Source organism: Sciurus carolinensis, chromosome 19, assembly GCF_902686445.1.
Source record: "Sciurus carolinensis chromosome 19, mSciCar1.2, whole genome shotgun sequence".
Taxonomy (NCBI): Eukaryota; Metazoa; Chordata; class Mammalia; order Rodentia; family Sciuridae; genus Sciurus; species Sciurus carolinensis.
Window position 1 is genome coordinate 1,658,118 of NC_062231.1, and position 22,843 is coordinate 1,680,960.

The 22,843-nt window shown below is 51.6% G+C and overlaps 1 protein-coding gene across 1 annotated transcript; it reads left to right on the forward strand.

Moving 5' to 3' along the window:
• Nucleotides 1-4,952: 4,952 nt before the first annotated feature.
• Nucleotides 4,953-20,088, forward strand: Rpn1 (ribophorin I). The gene is made up of 10 exons (XM_047535031.1): nucleotides 4,953-5,300; nucleotides 9,662-9,726; nucleotides 10,843-11,149; nucleotides 13,037-13,246; nucleotides 14,487-14,679; nucleotides 15,566-15,665; nucleotides 17,250-17,388; nucleotides 17,499-17,618; nucleotides 18,343-18,588; nucleotides 19,561-20,088. Exons 1-10 carry the CDS (start codon nucleotides 4,962-4,964, stop codon nucleotides 19,741-19,743), a joined length of 1,902 nt encoding a protein of 633 aa, XP_047390987.1. The 5' UTR covers nucleotides 4,953-4,961; the 3' UTR covers nucleotides 19,744-20,088.
• The last annotated feature ends 2,755 nt before the right edge of the window (nucleotides 20,089-22,843 follow it).

Genomic DNA, 22,843 nt, shown 5'->3' on the forward strand with positions numbered 1-22,843 from the left:
CTCCTGCCCCAGCCTCCAGAGCCGCTGGGAAGGCAGAGTGCGCCACCGGACCCGATGCACAGTAGTCTTACAAAAGCGTTTCTTTCACCACTTCCGGGTGTCGTGGCTAAAAACGGGACAAAAAGGGCGAGGGGAGCTGCTGAGGCGACGGAGGTCCCCGTGCTGTCCGCGTCGCTAAAGGGGCGGGCGGGCACATCATCTGCAGGCCCCGGGACGGGGAGTCGCGAGCCCCACACGGAGGTCCTCGCGGGGACCTCCTACCGCCGGCCCACCGAGGCCACGCCGCCCAGGCCAGACCCGGCCGCGCCCGCTTCCCCGGCCTCAGGGCGGCCGCCATCTTGGCGCGTGGGCCGCCTCCCGCCCGGGAGCGCCTGGGGACGCCGCGGAGCGCTCTAACGAGACGCCGCACTGCGCTCACAGCACCACGCTTCCCAGAAACAATAACCGCCCTGGGTTTCGAGCAGCCCGACCTGCGGCAGCCATATTGTACAGCGGACTCGGCACTTCTGGAGGCCGCCTGCTGACGTGCCCAGGGAGGTGCGAGCCAACGCAGCGACTCCAGCGCTCTCTGGCGGCGGTTCCGCGGCAAATGCTCTGTCGGTGACCCGAGGGGATTCTGCTTCCGGGTCGGCTTGGGCGGCGGTGAACGCCTTCGCAAGGGGCGGGGTTGAGCTAGTTGCCTGGGGCTGAATCTGAGATTGCGCAGTGAGAAGGGGGCGGAACCTGGCGTGAAGGCGCAGCGGGGCGTGGCCGTGCGTGCGGGGCGTGGCCGGCGCGGCGGGGCGTGGCCTGCAGGGGCGTGGTACTGGAGAGCTGGGGACCCAAACTTGTTAAGACCTTCTGCAAGAGTTTGATTTATGCCTCAGGAGTAGACCGCTTGCCTAGCATGCTTGAGGCCATTGTTTGATCCCCAAGTGCCTAAAAATATGTGAATAAAAGAAAGAACTTTTGCAATAGTGTCATTTAATCTTTTCTGATACTCCCTCTAGTTGCCCTCTCTTCTATAAATCAGAGAGAAAATGTCTGTTCTGCAAGAATTGAATAGGTTTTCTTATTACAGTGCAATGCGAGTTTTGGAGTATGACAGTTTGGGGCTCAACTGCTATCCGTTGTCTCTCGGATCTGGATTCTGGAGCTTGAAAAGAAATGGACCAATCATTATAATGGCAGCCAACTTGGGATGTGTGGTGAACTAGCCCCATAGGAGAGGCAACTGAAGGATGGAAAGAAGAAAACCGGCCCTAGAAAGTGCGTGGTGGTTGGTAATCCCTGCGGCTCAGGAGGCTGAAGCAGGAGGATCCCGAGTTAAAAGCCAGCCTCAGCAATTTAGTGAGACTCTAAGCAACTCAGCAAGATCCTGTCTCTTAAAAAATAAAATCAAATAAAAAGGACCATAGATGTCGCTCAGTGGTTAAGCATCCCTAGTTCAATTCCTGATAACAAAACAAGACAAAGAACAAAAAATCAAGCCAGTGGGGTTTGGTTGTGCACACCTGTAATTCCAGCAATTGGGGAGGCTGAGGCAGGAGGATTGCAAGTTGGAGGCTAGCCTCAGCAACTTAGCAAGGCCCTAAGCAAAGCAACGTGAGACCCTGCTTAAAAAAAAACAAAAGTTGAAACTGAGTTCCTAAAATTTTACATGTTAAAGAAGTAATTATCCTTCTTGTTCAATCCATTTTTTTTTGTTTTTATAATACCAGTTTACACTGCACATTACTATGCCTATTTTAAATTGGGTTTCTGTCTCTTACCAGCCAAAGAACTTTGACTAATGTGGATTAGAATATGCATTTTGGGAAAAAAAAGAATATGCATTTGGAGTATGAAATCTTGTTGTGAACATTTTTTGATAGTCCATTGATGGGCTTGGTGTTTGATTTAGTTTTAGTGCTAGTGAGGACTAACTTGCAGAAAGAGGAGAATAATGAGGGGTTTCACTGATTTGCTGATGTGGAGAGTAGAAGTTGCATGGACTTGATCTAGCGGAAACACTTTTCTACTACCTGCAACACCCAGACCAGTAGGGAGTCATCATGGGAAAGGAAGAGAACCACCCTTGCTGTTCCTTTTTCCCATAAAGAAATCGGTGCCAGGCAACCTACAACCGATAACAATTTTAAGATGGGTTAAGACTTTTATTTTGTGGAATCACTCTCTGTTATTGCTTATCAGAAATGATGTCCCTTCCTCTCTGTCTCTTTATTTGGTACTGGGGTTTAACCCAGGGGCACTTTACTACAGAGCTACATCCTCCCACCACCCTTTTTTTTAAACTTTGAGACAGGGACTCCCTCAGTTGTTGAGGCTGGCCTCCAACTTGCGATCCTCCTGCCTCAGCCTCCTAAGTCACTGAGGTTACAGATAGTAACCTCAGATACAGTACAGATAGTACTGCAGTACTATGCCCAGCTTGATGTCCTTTACTCAATGAATCATGTCAACAGGAACAGTGTCATTGTGTCTGATGATTGGGGTGATGTCAACCTTGATCAAGGTAGTGCCAGCCAGAACTTTTCAGTGTAAACTTACTATTTCTCCCCTTCCCCCTCCTTTGGAATTGCTAAATGTTGTGGTTGTGGAGAGATACTTTGAGACAATCCTGTTCTGCTTAAGTGTTTCTAATTTTTTACAAACTAATTGAGAATCAATCTAACCAAAGAGGTGAAAGATCTCTACATTGAAAACTACAGAACATTAAAGAAATTGAAGAAGACCATAGAAGATGGAAAGATCTCCCGTGTTCTTAGATAGGCAGAATTAATATTGTCAAAATGGCCATACTACCAAAGGTGCTATACAGATTCAATGCAATTCCAATTAAAATCCCAATGACATGCCTCATAGAAATAGAGAAAGCAATCATGAAATTCTTCTGGAAGAACAAAAGACCCAGAATAGCCAAAGCAATCCTGGGCAGGAAGAGTGAGGCAGGAGGTATCACAATACCAGACCCTAAACTCTACTATAGAGCAATAATAGCAAAAACGGCATGGTACTGGCACCAAAATGGACAGGTAGATCAATGGTACAGGACAGAAGACACGGAGACATACCCACATAAGTACAGTAACCTCACACTAGACAAAGGTGCCAAAAACTTACAATGGAGAAAAGATAGCCTCTTCAACAAATGGTGCTGGGAAAACTGGAAATCCATATGCAGTAAAATGAAACTAAACCCATATCTCTCACCCTATACAAAACTCAACTCAAAATGGAGCAAGGATCTAGGAATTAGACCTGAGACCCTTCACCAAATAGAAGAAAAAGTAGGTCCAAATCTCCATCACGTTGGCTTAGAACCAGACTTCCTTAACAAGTACCCATAGCACAAGAAATAAAAGCTAAAATCAATAAATGGGATAGATTCAAACTAAAAAGCTTTTTCTCAGCACAGGGAACAACCAATAATGTGAAAAGAGAGTCTACAGAGTGGGAGAAAACCTTTTCCACACACACTTCAGACAGAGCACTCATCTCCAGAGTTTATAAAGAACTTAAAAAACTTTACACCCAAAATAAAAAGAACCCAGTCAATAAATGGGCTAAGGAACTGGGCAGACACTTCACAGAAGATACAAAGGTGATCAACAAATACATGAAAAAGAGCTCATCATCCCTAGGAATTAGAGAAATGCAAGTTAAAACCACCCTAAGAGCTCATCTAACTCTAATTAGAATGGCTATTATCAAGAACACAAGCAATAATGAGTGTTGGCGAGGATGTGGGGGAAAAAGGCACACTCATACATTGCTGGTGGAGTTGCAAATTGGTGCAGCCACTCTGTAAAGCAGTGTGGAGATTCCTCAGAAAGCTTGGAATGGACTCACCATTTGACCCAGCTATCCCACTCCTCGGCCTATACCCAAAGGACTTAAAATCAGCATACTACAGAGATACAGCCACATCAATGTTCATAGCAGCTCAATTCACAATAGCTAGATTGTGGAACCAACCTAGAGGCCCTTCAATTGATGAGTACATAAAGAAACTGTGGTATATATACACGATGGAATATTACTCGGCCATAAAGAATAAAATTATGGCATTTGCTGGTAAATGAATGAAGTTGGAAAATATCATGCTAAATGAAATAGGCCAAGCCCCAAAAACCAAAGACCGAATGTTTTCTCTGATGACGTTATAACTATGGGGGTTGGTGGGGGGAAGAGAAGAATAAAGGAACTTTGGATGGTGTAGAGGAAAATGGGGTGGGAGGGGGTGGGGATGGAAAGATAGAATTAGACAGTATTACCCTATGTATATGTATGATCACATGAATGGTGTGAATCTACATCGTGCACAACCATAGAAATGAAAACTTGTACCCTATTTGTGTACAATGAATCACAATGCAGTCTGTAAAAATATTTTAATAAAAAATTTGTATATATATATTTATATATGTATATATATATATTTATTTATTTTTAACTGCTGGGGATGGAAACCAGGGTCTCCTGCATGCCAGGCGAGCGTTCTACCACTGAGTCACATCCCCAGCCCGGTTGTTCCAGGTTTGGTTCGCTAATTTTCGCATTTTAGCATTTAAGTGTACTTTGGAGCAAGCAAAATTTTACTTTCTCAATCTGAGTTAAACTTACAGCACGTAGGAGCAGCTGTAAGTTGTTGCACAGAAGAACGGGAGGAGAGAGCAGGGAGTTAGGCATGGCCATTGTTGCAAGAATCAATTAACTGAAGGCTAGGGGAAAAAAACCCACTAAAGGTACCAGAAGAAACAGAATTCTGAGATTTGCAGTCAGGCGCCTGGAGGGCAGCCCGGTTGCCCTGGAGACGGGGAATCAAATATTGAGGTTTACAATCAGGCGCCTGGAGGGCAGCCTGGTTGCCCTGGAGACGGGAGGGTCCTTTCTACCTGGGCACCGCCCGGTTGCCCTGGAGACGGGGTCCTTCCTCGCCGGGCGCCGCCATCTTGTGGCACCAGCCCGGACCCAATAAGATGATGCGCAGTGGCGCGAGGCTGGAGGCGGGGCGCGGCAGCGGGGCTCGGCTCGGCCAGGCGCTCAGCTCCGTCCGGGTCATGGAGGCGCCCGCCACCCGCCTGCTTCTGCTCCTGTTGGTCGGGGCCTGGGCCCCAGCGCCGGGCAGCGCCTCCTCGGAGGCACAGCCGCTGGTGAACGAGGAGGTGATGCGCACGGTGGACCTGAGCAGCCACCTGGCCAAAGTGACGGCCGAGGTGCTCCTGGCGCACGCGGGCGGCTCCTCGGCTCGAGCCACCTCTTTCCTTCTGGCCCTGGAGCCGGAGCTTGAGGCCCGGCTGGCGCACCTGGGCGTGCAGGTGAGTGCGGACGGGGTCTTCCCGCCTCCCGGAGCGTCGGTGTCGGTGCCGACCGCGCCCCTCCGGGGGCCGCTGGGCCTGCAGCCGGCCAGGCGCCGAGGGTCCGCAGGGAGGCCCAGGACCCGCGAGGAGACTGGGGGTCCCGGGGTCCCCGCCTTCTCCGCGGCGGGTGCGCGCCCGCCGTCCTCCCGCCTCGGACACGTCAGCACGCGCCTCCGGGGCAGCTCCGCGAGGACCGCAGCCACCGTCCTCGGAGCCCGTCCCCCAGCTGGGCCCGATCCCCAGGCGCGGCCCTGGTGACCTCTGCCCAAGCGAACGCGCCTCCCACCCCTAAACCCGGGATCGCAAGTCGAGGATCGTAAGTCGAGGGCGGAAGCCCGCGCAGCCTGGAGCCCGCGGGGCGTCTGCGGGCACCGAAGGCGGGAGCCCCAGGGGCGCAGGAATCCGTGGGTCGCAGGGAAGCTCGTTCCCGCTGCTCGGCGCTGGATACTTTTTTGCGCATCATCATCAGAAGGATCCGAAATGTAACAGGTTTCTGGAATTCAAGTTTGCGATCCCTGGGAAGCCCTGGTAACGCGATACCCAGGTTGCTGTTGCAGGCTTTCTAAAAGTTTCAGACGCTTTCTAAAAGTTTTAAAGCAAGTAATATAAGCCCTTTTATGCTGTTCAGAAGGGTCAAGTCCAGCTCCTCCCCTTTCCCCCCTTCCCTTCTCGCTCTTCGCCTCCCAGCAAGAAATGACCCCGAAGTTTGGCCTTTGTAGCGAACGCATGTCTGGGTCTCAGGAAGGACAAATGTCGGCTTTGGGAATAGAGGGCATATGCATATGCAGAGGTTTGCTTTTTTATTGCTGTTTTCATTAAACGATATTCATTAAGTTATTACCTAATTATTTGTTGAGAGGAGACTAGTCATTACAGTGACATTTCTTCTAAGCGCACCTTATTCTCTGACTATATATGGAGCTGTAAAGCTGGGTTTATAGAGATTAGGTTTCTGAAATGACTCCTGTTCTTTCATGTTTTTTCTTTAATGCAACACTGTTTCCCCGTCCCGCCCCCCTTCGGTACTGGGGATTGAACCCAGGGGCTTTACCACTGAGCTACAGCCCTAGCCTGTTTTATCTATTTATTTTAAAATTTTGAGACAAGATCTTGTTAAGTTGCTTAGGGCCTCTCAGAGTTGCTGAGGCTGGCCTCTAACTTGCAATCCTCCTGTCTCAGCCTCCCAAGTTGCTGGGATTATAGGTGTGGGCCACTGTGCCCGGGACAATGTAGTTTTACTCAAAGGTTTCTGCAAAGATGGATCAGCCTCACCTTGTACTACCACCAGTGGAATGTTTTGAATGTTAAATCCCATTCTTTTATTTTTTAAAAATTTTTTATTTTTTTTAATCCCATTCTCTTGTGAAAGGCACTATTGATTTAATGAAGTCATAGTATAAACTAGATCAGCAGAAACTAGCTATCCTGTTATCCAGTTGGAGACTACTTACAAGCTAGGTTGCTATACTTTATTTATATCTTTTCTTGTAAAATTTTATTCCCCCCAGCTTTTTTGAAAGTATAATTTGTATGTAAAAAGCTGCAGATAGCTAATGAGTACAGTTTGGCACTTTGGATGTATTTCACACTTGTGTTACAATCATCACAATTCAGGACATCCAAAAGTTTTCTTTTACCCACCCCTACCCCCTTTTGTGATAAATACTGAGAATCAGTTTTGTGTCAGATATTGCAGTAGGTATTTAAAATACTTCTCAAAGTAAAGGTGTGGGTGTTATATGGCAGGTGAGAAGTATATAGCCTGGGATGTTTAATAATGTATGAGAGGTCTTTCAGTGAGGAGTGAATCAGGACTCACTTCAGGTTGGTTTCCACACTGTACATATGTTGGTACCTTTTACTGCTTTGATGGCTGTGAGGTAGGCGTGTGCTGGGGTAAAAGACCCGCAGTCATTGGGCGCTGTGGCCCAGGCCTGCCATCCCAACAGCTCAGGAGGCTGAGGCAGGAGGATTGAAAGTTGGAGGCTAGCCTCAGCAAAAACGAGACCCTCAGCAATTCAGTGAGACCCTGTCTCTAAAATATTAAAAGGGCTGGGGATGTGGCTCAGTGGTTAAGCACCCCTGGGTTCAATCCCTGGGACCAAAAACAACACAAACAAAAAGTAAACCTGTAGTCCCCAATAGCTTGGCAAGCTGAAGAAGATCGCAAGTTTGAGGCTAACCTCAACCGAGCCTGGTTTCAAAATAAAAAGGACAGGGTTTAACTCAGTGGTGAGCAGCCCTGGGTTCAATCCCCAGGAACACATGACACAAAGACCTGTATTCTTGGCAGCAGATAATGCACGGTCACTTGATAATTCTGTAGTTCCAGAGAAAGAGCAGTACTACTTTCTTTATAGCCCTTATCCTGATGGGACATGACTAGATGATAAGCTGAGCATAAAGGGTATGCATTTTCCATTAGTTGCCTTGGAAACTTTGACATTGCTGAAAAATAATTTCTTTTCTGTGCTTGGGGTGCTCCACTCTGGCACTCCTGCCCCTTTGATATTTTTGAGTCTCACCTGGTCTCACTGAGTTACTGAGGCTGGCCTCTAGCTTGCGGTCCTCCTGCCTCAGCCTCCCAAGTCGCTGGGTTACAGGCATGTGCTCTCATGTCTGACTTGAAAGATTCTTAGGTTGATTATCTTCAGACCTTGTAGGCCTCCTTTAGGAGTCGGTAAAAGGTACCACTGTGATTATTGTCCAGGAATTATTGGTCTCTGTTTTTACCACAAGGAACGTCTTTATTTTTTCTCATTTGGATGCTATTTGAAACATTTTTTTTTCTAATTTTTTTTTATTTTAAGGATTTTAATTTTTTTCATTGTGGATGGACACAATACCTTTGTTTTCTTTCTTTCTTTCTCTGTGGTGCTGAGGATGGAGCCCAGTGCCTCACACATGCTGGGCACGCACCCCACCCCTGAGCCCCAGCCCAGCCCGATATCTGCCATTAAGACAAGTGTTGCTAAGAAGCATGAGTATTCAGGAATGTTACCGTTGTGACGATTCTAGTTCAATGAATGGAACTTATTTGTGTTAACCTGTCCACCTGCATTGACAATGAGCTTTCTGTAATATTAAAAAGCAATATGTAAAAAATTCCCACTGGGACTGGGGCTCAATGGTGGGGTGCTGGGTTCCATCCTCAGCACCACAGAGAAAGAAATAAATAAAATAAAGGTATTGTCTCCATCTAGAACGAACGAATGAACGACTCAAGAAACGAATCAATCAATCAGTCAATCCATCCCATTCCCCTTAGGCTGGGGAGCCGCCCAGTCCTGGAGCACATGCCTAGCGTGCCAAGGCCTGGGTCCCCTAGCAGCACCTACAGTTCCGCTTTAGATCCTGGTCCACCAACTGGGAATTGCGGCTTGAGTCCTAAAAAAATAGTCCTCGATTTGTGTGTGTGTGTGTGTGTGTGTGTGTGTGTGTGTGTGGTTGGGTTGGCAAAGGGATCGGTGTGTGTGTAGATTTCCACAGTGGGAGGATTCAAGGCATCTCCGCAGGAATCCACTCAGCATGCCCATGTAGCTTCCTTTTCTTTGTTAAGGGACCTGCCACAGTGAAGGATAAGAGGAAGAGTGTCCTTCTTCCCAAGAGCTTCCGCCATTGTTTCTTTTGTGGGAGTAAAAAGTTCCATTTTGATCAACAATGGGATTTCTAGCTAGGCATGGCAGTGCATGCCTGTAATCCCAGTGGCTCAGGAGGCTGAGGCAGGAGGATCACAAATTGGAGGCCAGCCTCAGCAACTTAGCAAGGCCCTATGCAACTCCGTGAGACTCTGTCTCTAATTCAAATACAAAAAGGGCTGGGGATGTGGCTCAGGGGTTAAGCACCCCTGAGTTCAATCCCTGGTACCAAAAAAAAAAAAAAAAGGAACTTCTATTACCTCATTAAGTGCTATTTATTTTCTACGCCTGTGCATATTTGAATCTCAGGAAGGAAACGTTCTAAAGGAAGTCTTTGAGGAAAGTATTTGGAAATGTAACCTTTATGTACGTATTTGATCATTTGGGAAAATGTTAGGTGTTTATAGAGCTCATTCCATGCAATAGAAAGACAATGTTTATGTTTGAGATTAAAAAAAGACATGGTTGGGGCTGGGGGTGTAGCTCAGTGGCAGGTGTGTTCGAGGTCCGGGTTTCCATTCCTAGTGCTGCCAAAAAAGAAATTTCCTGAAACCAAGCTTCAACCTTTCGAAAGTTTGAATACTTTATGGCAGACATTCCGAGGTAGTTGATTAATCGTTAATTGAAAATTTAGAACCCAAAAGACGTAAAAGAATAATCTACATTTTTTTTCTGTTCTAGGTAAAGGGAGAAGAGGAGGAAGAGAATAATCTGGAAGTTCGGGAAACCAAAATTAAGGGCAAGAGGTAAGCTGACAAAATATTTTAGAGTCATTTCTTTTCTTTTTTCTTTTTGGTCCCAGGGATTGAACCCAGGGGCGCTTACCCACTGAGCCACATCCCCAGCCCTTTTTATATTTTATTTAGAGACAGGGTCTCACTGAGTTGCTCAGGGCCTCGCTAAGTGGCTGAGGCTGGCTTCCAACTTGCGATCCTCCTGCCTCAGCCTCTTGTCACTGGGAATCCAGGTGTGCCCTACCACCCCTGACAGACAGATCTAACATTTGAGGACAAATTTCATGAGAGCATGTTCAGTTTTTTGCTAATGGTTTCTGGGTCTAACGAAAATTGTTTTCTTGACTTGGAAAACTCAGATTCATTGTAGAGTTATTACCTTGGAAGTAACTTCCAGACTCTCTTTAAAATGTTAATAGTTTTATTTTATTTTTTCTGGTTCTGAAAATGACATAAGCTCATTGGAAAACAAATAGGAAAAAACAAGCTTATTTTTTAACTCAGAGGGAGTTAGTAGTAATGTTTTATTGAAATACTTGTTTTCACTACTTGGCCAGGCCGAGACAGGAGGAATAAAGTTTGTGATCGGTGTGGGCAGTTTAATAGCTATGTCTCAAAATAAAAATAAAAAGGGCTGGGGATGGAGCTCAGTGGTGGAACACTTGCCTAGCATGTGTGAGACCCTGGATTCAGTCCCCAGTACCACAAAAACAGCAGAAATACAAAACAGGAAATACTTTGGTTTCTACTTTGTGTATGCAGTTTAAGATGGAATCAGGGTATTTTTCTCCTAAAAGGTTTAAGTTAATAGATTCAAGGTGCTATCTTAAAGGTCTTGAATACATAATTTTGCTGTGACTTTGAACCACTAGCTTTTGGGGGGGTGTCAGGGATTGAACCCACCTAACCACTGAGCCACACCCCCAGCCCCTTTTTGTATTTTATTTACAGTCAGAGTCTCACTGAGTTGCTCAGGGCTTCACTGAGTTGCCGAGGCTGGCCTCCACCTTGCGATCCTCCTGCCTCAGCCTCTGGAGCCGCTGGGACGATTGGCATATGCCACTGTGCCTGGCGAACCACCGGCTTTTTTTTCAGTTTCCTTCACCGTTTCGTTTCTTTGTCTTCCAGCGGGAGATTCTTCGTGGTCAAGCTCCCGGTGGCTCTTGACCCCGGAGGCAAGATCTCCGTCATTGTGGAGACCGTGTATACCCACGTGCTTCAGCCCTATCCAACCCAGATCACACAGTCGGAGAAACAGTTCGTGGTGTTCGAGGGGAACCACTATTTCTACTCTCCCTACCCGACCAAGACCCAAACCATGCGTGTGAAGCTGGCCTCGCGGAACGTGGAGAGCCACACCAAGCTGGGGAACCCCACGCGCTCCGATGACGTCTTGGATTATGGGCCTTTCAAAAACATCCCTGCCTATAGTCAGGTGGGTGCCGAGGAGCCCGGCCCATCCCTGTCCGCCTCAGGGACGGGCGGGGTTTGGAGGTGAGGCGTCCCCCAGAAACTCCTCTGTCAACTAGGCGCAGTGACCCGATTGTGAGAGCGGTGACCTCCGCAGCCCCTCCTGGTTTGAACGGACTGACTGGGTGGTGACTGGGAGGGGTGCGTGGCTGGAGGCGGGCTCCCCAGGGGCTGCCCTGGAAGGGCATCTTCCCTACAGCCCCTTCTCGCCTCCCCTGGGCCTTCCGCCATGATGCTCTGCCTCACCTTAGGCCACAGCGATGGAGTCCGCCATCTGTGGACTGAGACCTCTGAAACCATGAGCCCCAGATAATCTTTCCAGGTTGTTTTTTTTTTTTGTTTTGTTTTGGTACTGGGATTGAACCCAGGGGCGCTTAACCCCTGAACCACATCCCAGCCCTTTTTATATTTTATTTAGACACAGGGTCTCACTGAGTTGCTCAGGGCCTTGCTAAGTTGCAGAGGCTGGCCTCCAACTTGTGATCCTCCTGCCTCAGCCTCCATAGCCGCTGGGATGACAGGTGTGCGCCACTGTGCCCAGCTCTAAGTTGTTCTCAGCAACCAAAAGCCAGCGAAAGCAGACCGTGTCATGCAGTGACTGCTGGGGGTGGATGGATATTTGAAATGATTTTTAAGAGCGTCCTCGGGTTCTCAACTTCCTGTGCGTGACCCTGTCAGGGCCGAGTTTCTCCTTTTGACCACATAGGTGGAGGCAGGCGATGGCATGTGGGGAGAGGAAGTGGGAGTTGGCCGAGGATGCAAGGCATTCTGGGTAGGAGTAAGAGGAACAGAGGCCACAGGAGTACGTGGCGTGGCTGGGGTGGCGAAGCTGGCCGAGCAGCTGAGGGTCTCGGGCCCGGGACCTGAGCAAGGAGGAAGCAAGTCAGGCCTAAGAAGATGGGGTTAGTTTGAAAAATTTCAGGCACGTGCAGAGAGACTGGGGTAACGAAGCCCCCACGCCCGTCACTCAGCTTCGGCCATCGTCACGTTTCCACGCTGGCTTCAAGCTGTCCCTCTTTTCTGTTCCTTTGCTGGAATATTTTAAAGCACCTCTCGGGGATCGCGTCATTTCGCTCTGTGACATCATTTGGCCTGAAACAAAGCACATGGATGTAGACTGCAGGCCATTTCTCTTCCATGTCGTTTCTAAAACAACGAGACTATTTAAGATATTAAAGATTCCTTTGGCTGGGTGCCCTGGTGCAGGCCTTCATCCCAGCAGCTCGGGAGGCTGAGGCAGGAGGATGGCAAGTTGGAGGCCAGCCTCAGCAGCTTAGCAAGACCCTCAGCAACTCAGCGAGACCCTGTCTCTAAATCAAATATAAAAAGGGTTGGGGAGGTGGCTCAGTGGTTAGCACTGCTGGGTTTAATCCCTGGGACCAAAATAAAAATTAAAAAAAATTCAAAAGGTATTTATGTTGGAACTTAAATAACTTGGGGTATCCTGTTTTTTTAATTAATAATAATTTCGTGAACATTTATTTCCATATGTTAGCAAGAAGTCCCAGTAAACATTTTAAAATGTCGTAACCGTTACATACATCATAATTTGCTAAGTGCAATGACGTGTGTCTGTAGTCCCAGCAGCTTGGGAGGCTGAGGCAGGAGGATGGCAAGTTCGAGGCCAGCCTCAGCAAGTTACTGAGACTCTTGGCAACTGAGTAAGACCCTGTCTTAAAGTAAAAAGGACTCGGGGCACGTATATTCTGGGATAAAGCATCCCTGGGTTCCATCCGTGGTACCCCAGAAAAAAGATCATCATTTATTCTGCTGCAGATATTATCTTTCTCCAGTGAGTTTGTTGATTCCTCTGTTGCCGAGACCTTGAGCTGCCGGTTTCCTTCCTGTCCAGGATACTTTTAAAGTTCACTACGAGAACAACAACCCATTCCTGACCATCACCAGCATGACCCGGGTCATCGAGGTCTCTCACTGGGGGAACATCGCCGTAGAGGAGAACGTGGACCTGAAGCACACGGGGGCTGTGCTGAAGGGGCCCTTCTCCCGCTACGACTACCAGAGGCAGCCCGACAGCGGCATCTCCTCCATCCGTTCCTTTAAGGTACGCAGTGGTCAACTGGGGCATGGCGAGAAACCGACTTGATCATCTCTGCGTTTTCTCTTGCTTTTTGAAACTAGAATTTTTGTTCGAAATTGTAGGCGTGGTGGCACACAACTCTCATCCCAGCAGCTTGGGAGGCTGAGGAAGGAGGATCGCAACTTGGAGGCCAGCCTCGGCCACTTAGCAAGGCCCTAAGCAACTCAGCGAGACCCTGTCTCTAAGTAAAATAGAAAAAGGGCTGGGATGTGGCTCAGTGGTTAAGCACCCCTGGGTTCAATCCCCCGTGCCAGAAAAAAAAACCAAAACCCACAAAGCAAAAGAAGTTGACAGATGTTCAGTGACAGTGTTAGAAACCAATAGAACCTTTAGAAAACATTCCTCCATTTATGTAAATGACCATGTTTATTAAGGAAACTGAGACAGGAAGACATGTTGATGGTACCACTATCCAAACAGTATCATGCTGACATTTTAACATATCTCCTTTTCTTTTTTTCTGTCCTTCTCTCTTTTTTTCTTTTTTTATACTATTTTAGTTACAGGTGGACGCAATACCTTTATTTTATTTACTTATTTTTGTGTGGTGCTGAGGATCAAACCCAGTGCCTCACACATGCTAGGCAAGCGCTCTGCCCCTGAGCCAAACCCCAGCTCCTCATTTATCATACTTTAAAAAAAACAAAACATTTTTAATCATATAGCAGATGTAGTTTCCCATCTTAAGTCTTTAAAAACTTGTTCATATAGTTAAATATTTTAGAGGCCACCCCAGGACCACGGTTGATGGTGTTCCCCTCACCCCACTCTTAAAATATACTTGCAATTTTGGATCATAAAATAAAGAATATGAGGAGACGAAACTCCTTCCAAAGCCCTGCACCTAGTATATTTCTTCTGTCTTTAATTTCCCTCTTTGCAAAATAATTAGCAAGATTATTTTTACCTTTGTGTTAAGTCTTTGGTATTTGCCAAAGTAATTCGGGGCTTTGATAAGAGATTTTTGAATCTTTGCTGTTTAGCAGAGTTTGTCTGCTTAGCAGCCTTGATTGAGAGGTAATCGAGTACCTGAGAGGCGGTTTCTAGAAATTCTGTGTTAGCCTCCTTAGGGCTGCTTATAGTTTGGGACTATGAATGAAGCAGCAGCGAAGATCTCGGCACAGAAAGGATCTCCTGTGTGTAAGACCGGGTCATCTGGGTGGGTTTCTAGAATGTTCCGAAGGGTATGTCTTCTCTTTTGCAGACCATCCTCCCTGCGGCCGCCCAGGATGTGTATTACCGCGACGAGATTGGCAACGTCTCCACCAGCCACCTCCTTATTTTGGACGACTCTGTGGAGATGGAAATTCGGCCCCGCTTCCCGCTCTTTGGCGGATGGAAGACCCATTACATCGTGGGCTACAACCTCCCGAGCTATGAGTACCTCTATAATTTGGGTCAGTCTCAGTAAGACTAGTAAGAGATGAACTAACTAATTTCTTGCAGTCGGAGCTCTTGTTTTTATCAGTTCTAGATGGGGAGAGAATGTTCTCTGTCATTCTTAGGAAGGCTGGGATAGCAGAACAACTTTTTTTTTTTGGGGGGGGGGGTACTGGGGACTGACCCCCAGGGCGCTTAACCCCTGAGCCACCTCCCCAGTCCTTTTTCTATTTTATTTAGAGACAGGGTCTCACTGAGTTGCTCAGGACCTTGCTTAGTTGTTGAGGCCGGCCTCCAACTTGCGATCCTCCTGCCTGAGCCTCCTGGGCACCACCACTCCTGGCTAACATTTTTCTGGTTTAACTGCTTCTCCAAATGAGGGTCCTGACCCATTTCTGTTCCTGATTCTTGGTGTGAACTTGCAGTTTTGATTCTCCTCAGGATTCTCCTCAGGAGTGGGCCCTTCCCGGGAGGGATGTTCAATGGGCCTCTCCGTTCGCAGGGGCTGGACGGCTGTGGACAGACAGGCCTGCAGCCCTGTCGCGCTCACCTGTGACGCAAGGCCGCGGCTCCTCGGTTCCTGCTGCTTTTCTCACACTGACCCGTTTGGGGGCTCTTCTCGGGTCCCTGTGTCTCCCTCTGCCTCCCAGGCAGTGAGAGGGACAGGCCTTTGGGCAGTTGGCGTTGGTCCCTCTGACGCGGCCTGGCGCCGTGGGGTTGGTGGCGGTTCCTGGCTGCCTGGTGGAGTCGTGGGCGCAGTCGTTGGTTGTGGGTTTGCTGAGCATCTGTCTTTAGAAGAACAGTCTGGCTTCCACGGTGGAGGGCAGCTTCTCTCCTGCAGCGGAGGCGGGTCCAGCCGCCGCCCCACTTCACCGCTCACGCCCTGCTGTGTGCCCCCCGCAGGCGACCAGTATGCCCTCAAGATGAGGTTCGTGGACCACGTGTTCGACGAGCAGGTGATCGACTCCCTCACCGTGAAGATCATCCTGCCCGAGGGCGCCAAGTGAGTGGCCCTCCTTCCCCGCACCCCACTTCCCTGCTGCCCGCTGGGAAAGAAGGGGGGCAGCCGTGTTCCAGGGGCCCAGAGGAGGTGCCCCTCACACAGCTCTGACGGAGACGCCATGGGAACCTTCTCGGTGCCTAACCGGGCCGGGGGGGGGGTTGAGAACAGACAGACAGACACACACGCAGAGGAGAAGCCGGGACCAGTGGGCACCGCCAGCCCTGGTAGGGGAGCAGGGACCACGAGCAGGCGGGGCACGTGCTCCCTGTGGGTCTGAACGTGAGGAGGGTTTGTCGCGAGGACGTTTCTTCAGGCTGAACAGTCGCAGAGCTGAAGGTATAAACAGCCCAGTGAGGACTGTCACTTGGTGCCCATGATTCGCTCCCTCCCGGGCAGCTGGCGTCTGAACCCAGGGTCAAGAACTGGTAAATTCTGTGGCCTTAGCATGCCAAGGCGGGGCCTGGATTTGATGCGGTGCCCTGCGGCAGGAAGGAAATTCTTTTTCTCCTGATCCCAGGGATTGAACCCAGGGGTGCTTAACCCCTGAGCCACCTCCCCAGCCCTTTTTATATTTTATTTAGAGACAGGGTCTCGCTGAGTTGCTCAGGGCCTCACTAGGTGACTGAGGCTGGCCTCCACCTTGCGATCCTCCTGCCTCAGCCTCCTGATTACAGGAGGAGCTGTCTTTGGTCCTCTTGAGCAGAGAGGACCATATGAAATAATAGCCAAAGTTGAAGCAGCAGGCTTCAGAAAGGAAGGCGGGAGGTGTTGGCAGGAATCCTTGTGGGGAAAAGACAGGCCCTGCCAGTGGCTCTGCCCTCCGTACTGGCAGTCTGTAGCTCTGCCCTGGACACCAGGCAGCACCTGCTGACCCTGCTTTGTCCACAGGGCTACTCTGATCATCACAGGGGGCGGCTGTGATTCTTGACTGTGTTCCAGGAGAGGGCGGTTCCTCCATGCAAAGCTCGTGTGGGCTGTTTACCAGGAGAAGGGAGAGGAGGCCTGGGAAGACCGACCTGCACCTGTCCTCCAGCCCTCAGGAAGCTGTCCTCCTGCCAGGAGCAATGGCGCACCCTGCAATCCCAGGGGCTCAGGAGGCTGAGGCAGGAGGATCGCAAGGTGGAGGCCAGCCTCAGCCACTTAGCGAGGGCCTAAGCAACTCAGCGAGACCCTGTCTCTAAATACAATATATAAAGGGCTGGGGATGGGACTCAGGGGTGAAGCAGCCCTGGGTTCAGTCCCTGGGACCAAAAAAAGAAGCTGTCACTCATCCCAGGAGAGAGAACACCACAGCCACTCCTGAGAGACACTTCATTCTACTCTTTGGGTAGAATGTTCTGGAGAACTGACAACTGACCAGGACTGGGCCACTACCCGCGAGCCCTATAGGGGTCCTCTGTGGCAAAGCCGAGGGTGGCTTCATACTGTGGGCTTTCCGGTGACAGATCAGCCACCTAGGAGGGAGGTGTCTCCCGCTGTCAGAGGCGGGCAGGGTGCAGGAGGGCTGGTTCGTGGTCCTGAGTGGCTCCCGTGGCCTCCGTCAGGGCCGTGTCTGAGACTCTGTCCAATTTCCCGGGGGTCCAGGAATATCCAAGTGGACAGTCCCTACGAGATCAGCCGGGCGCCCGACGAGCTGCATTACACCTACCTGGACACCTTCGGCCGCCCTGTGATTGTCGCCTACAAGAAAAACCTGGTGGAGCAGCACATCCAGGACATCGTGGTGAGGGGGCGTGGCCCGGCGCCCAGGCCTCCCGCAGGCGGGGTGGAGCCCTGGGCCCCCTGGGCCAGCCTCCGTGGCCCGGCGCTGAGGCCCAGCCTCCTGTCCTCCAGGTGCACTACACCTTCAACAAGGTGCTCATGCTGCAGGAGCCGCTGCTGGTGGTGGCCGCCTTCTACATCCTGTTCTTCACCGTCATCATCTACGTGCGCCTGGACTTCTCCATCACCAAGGTACCCGGCCGCCTGCTGCCTCCTCCCCGTGTCCTGCGTTCCCTCAGCCTCGTCCTCAGTGAGGCCAGGCAGGGTCCTGTTGCTGGAGCGCTCCCGCCTGTCTGGCCTTTGCCAGTGCTTTTTGGTGTCAGGGACTGAACTCGGGTGCTTACCCAAGGAGCCACCTCCCCAGCCCTTTTTATTTTTTATTTAGAGGCAGCGTCTTGCTGAATTGCTCAGGGCCTCGCTGAGTGATTGAGGCTGGCCTCCAATGTGTGATCCTCCTGCCTCAGCCTCCTGAGAACCTGGAATTATAGGTGTGCACCACCGTGCCCGGCTCTATTTCTTCTTTAAAAAAAATTTTTTTTTAGCTGTAGATGGACACAATGCCTTTATTTTATGTATTTATTTTTATGTGGTGCTGAGGATGGAACCCAGTGCCTCGCGGGTGCTAGGTGAGCACTGTACCAGCTCCAGCCCCGCCCTTCCCGTCCACGTCGTGATGCACTGTGCCACTGTCCTGCCTGTGCCCTGTGGCACTGTGGAGTGAGTGCCTCTCCAGCATCTCCACGTCCCCGCTCCAGCCTCTTGCTGGATCTGGTGCTGACTTCCGGGTCGGCAGGGACTCGATCCTCTTGACTGTCCAAGCTGGCGACTTCTTGCTTGGAGGGCCGGCAGCAGTGGGCGAAGGACAGCCTGGGCGACAGCCTGGAGCTTGTCCGACGCCACGTCTGTCCCGCTCCAGGATCCGGCCGCGGAAGCCAGGATGAAGGTGGCCTGCATCACCGAGCAGGTCCTGACCCTGGTCAACAAGAGGATCGGCCTGTACCGCCACTTCGACGAGACCATCAACAGGTACAAGCAGTCCCGGGACGTCTCCACCCTCAACAGCGGCAAGAAGAGCCTGGAAAGCGAGCACAAGGCCTTGACCAGCGAGATCGCGCTGCTGCAGTCCAGGCTGAAGACTGAGGGCTCGGACCTGTGCGACAGGGTAAGCGCCCGGCCCCCCTGCTCAGACCCCGCCCCGCCCCACCAGGCCCCGCCCCCACCTCGCTCAGGCCCCGCCCCAACCTGCTGAGGCCCCCACCCTGCCCTGTTCAGGCCCCGCCCAGCTCAGGCCCCGCCCAGCTCAGGCCCCGCCCTGCTCAGGCCCTGCCGGGGCCCAGGTGGCCCTGCTTGCCCGCTGCGTGCCCGTGAGGTCGCTGCCAGCGCCTTTGGGGGAATAAGCTTTGGGGTCCCGGTGGCGCTGGGTCTGGAGGAGGCCCTGCTGCCCTGCCAGGCATGTCTCTCCACGTGGCCGGCACCAACCGCAGCGTAGGAACCCCGAGCTTAGCATCAGGGGTTGGCACCCAGGTTCCCAGTCAGCTGGGGAGCGTTGCCCGGCCTCTGGCGGCTGCTGAGCGGAAGCCGGCAGCGCAGCCTCAGAGCCGGCCCGAGGCATGCGGGGTACGTGGGCTTCCTCCCCGCGGGGACGGTAACTTCCTGGCAGATGGCCTCAGCGTCCCGGGCCTCCTGTCCCCTCTGTGGAATCCCTCCGGATCCTCTGGAGGTGTCTTCTCTGTGCCCACCCGTATCCGAATCCCGTGCTTCCATGTCTGTTATGTGTCCCCTGCATGAGGACAGGGCGCCTCGTCTGTCCTTGCTCCTTTCTGGAGCCTGAAATCACAGCTGGTGACGGAATGAAGGGACTGGAGAGGGTCCTGGGCTGGCACCCGGCGGGGGATGGGGGTCCGGTCCTTCCCGCCCCGTCCCCACGTCAGCGACCTTGCCTTCCTGGGATCCTGGACCTGCTGGCCGGGCTGCGGGGCGGTGGGCTTGCTCTGTGTGCCAGCGCGTCCCCGGAGACCAGCCAGCCTCCACCCCGGAGCCCCTGGTTCCTGGGGTGCCCGCCTCCGCCGCCTCAGGCTGCTCCTTCCAGGCCTGCAGGCCCGGCTGAGCGGGACGCGCCTCTTGCCTCGGCCAGGTGAGCGACATGCAGAAGCTGGACGCGCAGGTCAAGGAGCTGGTGCTGAAGTCGGCGGTGGAGGCCGAGCGGCTGGTGGCCGGCAAGCTCAAGAAGGACACGTACATCGAGAACGAGAAGCTCATCTCGGGGAAGCGCCAGGAGCTGGTCACCAAGATCGACCACATCCTGGATGCACTGTAGCAGGGCCGCGAGGGCGGGCGGGAGCCAGGGTCGGCCCAGGCGCCATATGCAATTCGCAAAGGCCCTCGAGGGAGAGCAGCTGGTCCCTTGTCCCTAAATCTTTCCCTTTTTTTTTTTTTTTTTTTTTTTTAACTTTAAAAACAGTTTCATTAAAGCCCAAACATGTCGGTGTTTTGAACACAGTCGTTCTTCCTCAGTAGTGAGTTGGTATTTTGTTCTCGTGCCCAGGATGTTTTCAGCTTGTAAACCCACGTGATGCCCGCCTTTGGTTATCTGGAGAATGTGTGTGTGTGTGTTTTTAAAAACGTGTGGCCAAATGAAAATAAAGCAGGGTCTGTGAACGTTGGCTTTTGTTTTGTTAAAATCTGTCATGATTTGGAGCTGAGATTGGGGCTCAGGTGGTTCCATCCCCAGCACCACAGAGAAATAATAAAAAAAAAAAGAGAGAGAAAGGTGATAGGTCCTTATTTCTTTTTAAAGCAGTTTTTTTAAAAAAACTTTATTTTATTTAGTTTTGTATGTGGTGCTGAGGATCAAACCCACTGCCTCACACATGCTAGGCAAGCACTCCACCACTGCAAGCGCTCCACCACTGAGCCACAACCCCAGCCCCAGCCCCAGGATAGGACTCTATCCATTAAACAATGGAGCAAGTCCACAAGGCAGGGATTATTTCTGTTTTGCATATTGAAACACTTATTTTCTAATCTTAGAACATCGAGAAGGGCAAAGTGTTAGCTGAGGTCACAGAAGACTGGTGGATGAGGCCTCTTGTGTTTGTATTTATTTTACTTTACTTTTTGGTACCAGGGATTGACCTCGGGGTCACTCAACCACTGAGTCCCAGCCCCAGCCCTGTTTTGTATTTTATTTAGAGACAGTTTCTCACTGAGTTGCTCAGGGCCTTGCTAAGTTGCTGAGGCTGGCCTCCAACTTGCGATCCTCCTGCCTCAGCCTCTTGAGCGACTGGGGTGACAGGTACCAGTGTGCTAGGCCAGAGATGGTTATTCCAGTTTAGTCAAATGATCAAATTCACAGTCACAAACTGACCATACTCTGTGAGGAAGAGGTACAGTTCCTCTGGCTGCACATGCTAGAGGGACTAGACTTAATCTGGGTAGGGGTCGCAGGTAGGGAAGCTTTCCCTAAAGGGAAATAGGAGAGGGCCCTCATCTACACCCCCACAAAAAAAGAAAAAAAAGCGGAGGATGTAGCTCATTGGCAGTGCCCACAAAATAAATAAATAAATAAATAAATAAAAATATAATAAACGGGGCGGGGAGGATGTCGCGCCCCTGGGTTCAATTCCTAGTGCAAAACTTAAAACGGAGCAGGGCTGTGGACCGTGCTTCATAGGTTGATGACGACGTGAAACAATTAACGCGGAGTGACGTCATGCCATTGCCTGCGGAACCGCCTCTGGGTGCTCTGGCCTCAGCCGGGCCCTTGGGGCATCGCGTCCTGGGGCCAAAACTGCGGAGGTTGCTAACCAGCGTTCGCAGCGGTGTTCTTGTGGCCTGGCCGCTGCAGACCTAGGTGGGGCTGGGCTGGGCGCCCCTGTCCCGTCCTGAGATCGCCCCGGTCCCCAGTGAGACCTGGAGCTGCCCAGGAGCCCCGGAGCATCGCTGCAGCGCCCGCGGTTCTAGGCAATCTCCAGGAGCAGCAGAGAGTCACGGAGGGGACTCTGGTTGGCTCAGGGCGCAGACCCTGGCCAGCTTCTTCACCGCTTACCCTCTATTAAAACTTGACTCACTTTTTGGAACAAAGGCAGGAGATTTGGCAAACGCCGAAAGTTTCTGTAGCGCCTACGCTCAGCCCGGGAACTGGGCGGTGAGCGCCCTCTGCTGGAACAGCGGGCGGCTAGCGGAACTCGGGTGCGAGCTGCGCCTGCGCCCTGGGGTCTCTTCGCACACCATCGCCGCGCCACTAGGGGGCGCCGAGCAGTAAGGCTGAACACGCAGGCGCAGACGGCTGGCCTAGAACAGTCGCGCATGCGTGAGGCTGTGCCTACATTCAAGCCAGTCCCATCGCCCCTCAAAGCCAATTCTCTGGCTGTGGCGCCACCTAGGGGTGCGGGCATGGCAACGGCCGCCCAGCCCGAACCAGAATTGGGTCTGGGGTCGCGGGGAGCGGCTCTGCAAGCTGCAGAGGACTGATAGGAACTTGGGTTCTCAGATGCCTTTTGGGGACCGCTGGGCCATAGGGCTAGCCAAAGTGGGTGCCCCCACAACATCCTGGGGAGGGGGGCGTCGCAATTGGGGCACCCTGCACGCCACCCCAGCCCTGCCTCTTTGCACACTTCGCTCTCTGCAGCCTCGGGTCAGGGTTTGAGCACCTTCCCTTTCCTGGGGGGCTTGGTTTCCCCAGGAGTAAACATGGCCTCCGTTTCCTCTTGTAAATCAGCGAAGGGGCAGCATCCCTCCGTGTAGGTGACCGTGCACTGGACACCTAACACCTCCCACCTCCACTTTTTTTTTAGACTGGGGACTGAACCCAGGGTCGCTTACCCACTGAGCCACCTCCCCAGCCCTTTTTATATTTTATTTAGAGAAAGGGTCTCACTGAGTTGCTTAGGGCCTCGCTAAGTGGCTGAGGCTGGCCTCCACCTTGCAATCCTCCTGTCTCAGCCTCCTGAGTCACTGGGATGACAGGCATGCACCCCTGTGCCCAGCTCCCATTTGGTTTTGGGCCCAGCGTCCCCTCTCAGTGACCTTCACGTTGAGTGAAGAGGGGTGACCTGGCCCCCTCCCCCCATCTCTGTTCCCAACCCCAGGCTAGGCCCCATCCCAAAGCCCTGACGGAGATATAGGAAGGGCCCCCCGTGTCCTGGACCTGGTCTATCCATGGCCACGGCTCTGGGATGCCCCTGGAGCCACACGGCCTGCAGCCTTGGCCTCTGGCTGGGTGTCACTTTCCCTCTTCCATTTGTCTTGGAGGCTGACATGGGAGAAAACCCCAAAAGACCAGAGGACCTCACAGTTTCACCACAAGTATCCTGACCGGGGCGTCTGGCGCCGAGCTGATAGTGCAGGCCCTGGCCGCAGCCCCCGCCGGAAACCCGTGCCACCAGCGGTTGGGGGGCCACAGGCTCAGACAGGAA